We start from the raw sequence: 4148 nt of genomic DNA, 5'->3' as shown, positions 1-4148 counted from the left end.
CTCTCCCCATGGAGAGCCTCCTGGGCCCGAGCCTCCTTCCACGGCCCCAGGGCCATGCCAGAGACCCCCGTGTCGGATGAGATGACGGCACTTCCCTGGTGTCTTCAGAGTGAGAATCGGTCGATGCCTGTGGGGCAAGAGAGAGCGCGAGGCCATAACTCCACGGCAGGCTGGGCTGGGCACCCTCTGGCATGGCCCTCCGACCCACCCTGGCACCCAAGGAGACAGCAGTGTCTTGCCTCCATCCCTGGATGCAAGCCCTGGAGCAGGAGGCGGGGTGCTTGCCCAGAGGGAGACAGTGTGGTGGCCCCCCCAGCAGCTCCCAGCACAGCCGCCCCCATGTGCACCAGGGATGGGGTGAGTGAAGGCACCATGGTGGGGAAATGGGGAGCGGGAGTCCCATATCTGGTGTTGTTAACACCACACCCCCCAGTCCCCCTCTGCATGGAGCAACTGGGCATTGCTGGGGGAATGGGTGTGCACAAGTGTGGGACCTAAGTGTCCGCCACCAAAAAAAGCATGATTACCTTTGGGAAGCAGCTGGATACCTGGGCCAGCTCTTTCCTCCCCAGTTCACCCCTAAACGGGTGCCACGGTGGGTGCCAGCACCGTGCCCACCCATCACCAGTGAGGACTCACCAGGCAGTGGGAGAGCAGAGCCAGGCACAGGCGGCCAGGCAGTGCGGTCCCAGCGCGGCCCGGGGGGTGAGCCCCATCCCTGGAACAAGCAGTTTCGGGGCCACCATGGGCAGAGGGGACAGTGGGCTCTGCCAGCCATGGCCTGTAGGTCAGCCACGCTGTGCACATGGCTAGTGGTGAGCAGCACGTCCAGGCTGCACGAGTGGGGGTCTGTCCCCTCTGTGTCCCCCAGGAATAGCACTGCAGGGGCTCAGGTTTTGGGGAGGGGGGAGCTTTGAGGTGAGGTCAGAACAGGGCTTTTGTCTTGGGGTGTATCAGAGTCTAAAACCCTCATCCAGCCCAAAGCCCAGGGACCTGCAAAACCTGCATCCCACACGTTGCCTGGATGGGGACCTGGGGGTGTCTCCATGGCAGATGCCTGCATCCTTCCTCAAGGACACCAGGGATCAGGACCCCAGAAGGGATCCCCTGTGATCCTTTTGTCCACGGGGACGAGCAGCATCCAGGTCCTGCCGTCCCCACCTGGGCACCCGACACTGCTGGACCCCAGTCCCAGCCTCCTCCATCACCCGGGGCCAATTTGGCCGGGGTGGAGGTGGGTGGCCCGAGCAGGGAGGTGACGAGGTGCAGGTGACCCAGTTGCAGGAAGGGGACAGGCACGCAGTGACAGGGGACGGCGCCTACCTGAAGTGAAGAGAAATGGAGGGTGCAAGTGGAGAAAGACGGAGCGTCGCGGGCTAAGAGTTAAGAGCATCGATACCTGCGGGAGTGAGCACAAGGGCCTGGAGGATGTCGGAGAGGGAGACGATGCCCCGCGGGTACCGGTTCTCGTCCACCAGAACCAGGCGATGGACCTGTGGATGCAGGCAGAGCATCACAGGCAGGTCGGGTAGTGGGCAGGGGGGGTTGGCGCTGTCACAGGGCACCCCGGCTGCTCACCTGCTCCTTGGCGATGCGGTCAATGATGTCCTCCATGGTTTCGTGGGGGTAGCAGGTGAGGACCCCCTCCAGGCAGATGGTGCGCTGCCGCAGCGCCTCCCGCACGCTGATGTCCAGGTTGTTGTAGGTCTTCTGGGCTGCCAGGTGCTGTGGGAGAGGTGGCCTGGTCAGTGCCCCAACGTGTCCTCACACCCCGTTGTGCTGGCACTGAGGGGGACACAGAGCCCTGATGACACACGGGACAAATCTACGCTGGCACGTGCATTGGCGCACGTGGGGTGGGTTTGCATGGACACAGGCAGGGGGGAGCACCCCACCAGCAGTGTGCAAGGGGCCACACTCGTGCCAGGTGTGCAAACACACCGGGTACTCACAATGACATCAAACCGGGAATAGAGGCCGACCACTTGTCCTGCAAGGAGAGAGAGTGCAGGGGCTGGGCAGGGGGCCCTGGGGACCCCCCGCCATGCTCCCCCTGCACCCCAAGGTGCAGCCCAAGGGCCAGGAGGGGTTTTTTGCATTGAGGATGGGGCTGGAGCCACTGGCAGAGGCAGAGGTGGGCGGCACTCCCTCCCCCCCGGCATCGTTGATGACAGGCAGGGCAGAGACACGGCGGTCCACGAAGATCTCCAGGGCGGCGTAGATGGGGGCGGTCTCGGGCACGACAGCCACATCACGGAAGGTGCCAAAGCACAGCTCCTGCACCGTTTTCTTCAGGAAGCGCGGTTTGGGGATGGTGGAGCCCTGCGGTGGGGCAGGACAGGGCTGGGCTGGCACCTACATGCCCCCTGACACCCTTGCTTGCGCCCCTACGTAACCGCTGTGTGTGTGCACACACAGCCCCGGCACTCACGAAGATGTGGAGGAACTTGAGGATGCGCTTGTGCGTCAGGATGTGCAGGACATTGCCCGAGACGGGCTCGATGACGGGCAGGCGGTGGATCTTGTGCTTGATCAGGGAGTAGACAGCGTCGAAGAGGCTGCGGGTGACGGGGACACCGTAGGGGGATAGGGCTGCATCCCGGGCACACCCCACACGGGGTGTGCTCTCCCCCAGCGGGCAGGCGCTCACCTATTGCTCGGGGAGATGTAGACCAGCGGCTTGAAGGAGCCCTGCAGGTACACCTCTGCCAAGGGAGAGAAATGGGAGAGGGGGTCCCCCAGCCCCCTCACACAGCCCCACACCCCTGGGAGCCCAACTCCGCACCCTGCGTGACATCCCCAGCCCAGCCACCCCCATCGCCCCCAACTTTTTACCTCTCCAAGTTTCAATCTTGTGCTCCTCCACCTCGTAGATCTGAACCTGAGGGCAGGGAGATGCTCTGGTCACAGTGGCCCCATCGGGGAGTGAGGGGGCTCTGGGGCACTGCCCCCTTCCCCGGGCATCCCACCCCATCACCCTGAGCATGGGGAATCACATCTTGGGTTCCGGGAGCACCAAGCGGATGCTGGGCTGGCCCAAAGCATCACCCAGTCACGTTCTAGTGATGAAAAGAGGACCAGGAGAGGTGGGGACAGCCCATCCTTGCCCCATGCCCCCCACCCTGACTCTCCGTGCCCTCGCCGCCACACTCACCAGGGGCGAGCGGTAGTACCGGTGGAGGATGTTGATGAAGTCGGTGATGGTGAGCATCCCTGCAGAGACATGTGGGTCTGGCAGCGCTGCCCGCACTCCTCGCTGCCAGGCAGGGTAAGGGGCCAGGCGGCGCTGCCAACACTCACCCACAAAACTCTGCGTCTTGCTGTCCCAGAGCGGGGCGGCACGCACCCCATTGGCCACCAGTGCCACGAAGGCTTTCTTGATCTGCCGGCAGAGTGGGGAAAGGGTCAGGAGGTCCCCAAGCCTGTCCCCCCCCCGCCTGTCCCCACCGATCCCCTGCTTTGTCACCTCCAGGGAGATGTCGAAGACAACGAGCTTGCAGCTGGTGGGGACGGCATCGTAGCAGCAGTGGCTCCTCAGGAAGTGCATGTAGACCTCTGCGTCGGGGCTCTGAAACTCACTCTCCGGGCTTGGGCCCAGCCCCAGCATCTCATTGCCCAGCGTGAAGGTGACAGGTCTCGGGCTCCTCTGCCTGGCCTCTTCCTCCTCTTCTTCCTCCTCCTCCCCATCCTCCCTGGGGCACAGGGCCTCTGGGAACCCTGTGGGTAAACCCGCCCCAGCCCTGGCCGGTGAGCTGAGCTGCCAGGTCTCAGCACCCTCCTGCCTGGGGGGGGAGCGGGGGGATGCTGCAGGAGAGGGTGCTCTCCAGCGACCCCCCTGTTCCCCACTCCACAAGGACAGCACACAGCACTGCGGCTCTCCAGCCTGGGGACATCAGGAGCTGCTGGGAAGGAGCTGAGGAGTGGGGCAACAAGGGTTATGGGTAGGGTGGGCAGAGGACCGATGCGCTCATTGCACGAGTGAGCCTGTTCCCCCCTCCTACGCCTGCTACCCACCTTCCTCCTTGAGGCGGGCAGCGTCATCCAGTAATGCCACCTAAAGGGGCACACAGCGAGAGGGGGGTCAGCAGGAGCCAGCCCGGCTTCTCTCCCACCCATGGGTGCTACCTGAACCCACTCGGCTGCCCCCG

At 64.1% G+C, this 4148-nt stretch overlaps 1 protein-coding gene across 1 annotated transcript in view; it reads right to left on the bottom strand.

Moving 5' to 3' along the window:
• Window positions 1-1376: 1376 nt before the first annotated feature.
• The window catches only part of PRKAG3 (protein kinase, AMP-activated, gamma 3 non-catalytic subunit), a 3696-nt gene continuing 924 nt past the window's right edge, over window positions 1377-4148 (bottom strand). Inside the window, exons 2-12 of the mRNA XM_009883769.1 lie at window positions 4015-4054; window positions 3467-3717; window positions 3301-3382; window positions 3155-3213; window positions 2836-2881; window positions 2651-2705; window positions 2432-2558; window positions 2163-2322; window positions 1953-1996; window positions 1579-1725; window positions 1377-1493 (exon numbers count right to left, since the gene is read on the bottom strand). Of these exons, the coding sequence (XP_009882071.1) occupies window positions 1377-1493; window positions 1579-1725; window positions 1953-1996; window positions 2163-2322; window positions 2432-2558; window positions 2651-2705; window positions 2836-2881; window positions 3155-3213; window positions 3301-3382; window positions 3467-3717; window positions 4015-4054 (1128 nt within the window). The remainder of the gene's footprint in view (window positions 1494-1578; window positions 1726-1952; window positions 1997-2162; window positions 2323-2431; window positions 2559-2650; window positions 2706-2835; window positions 2882-3154; window positions 3214-3300; window positions 3383-3466; window positions 3718-4014; window positions 4055-4148) is intronic.

This window comes from Charadrius vociferus, unplaced genomic scaffold, assembly GCF_000708025.1.
Source record: "Charadrius vociferus isolate BGI_N301 unplaced genomic scaffold, ASM70802v2 scaffold1020, whole genome shotgun sequence".
In the NCBI taxonomy this organism is placed as follows: Eukaryota; Metazoa; Chordata; class Aves; order Charadriiformes; family Charadriidae; genus Charadrius; species Charadrius vociferus.
Note: the sequence above shows the minus strand (reverse complement) of the source record. Positions and strands in the feature narration are given on the sequence as shown.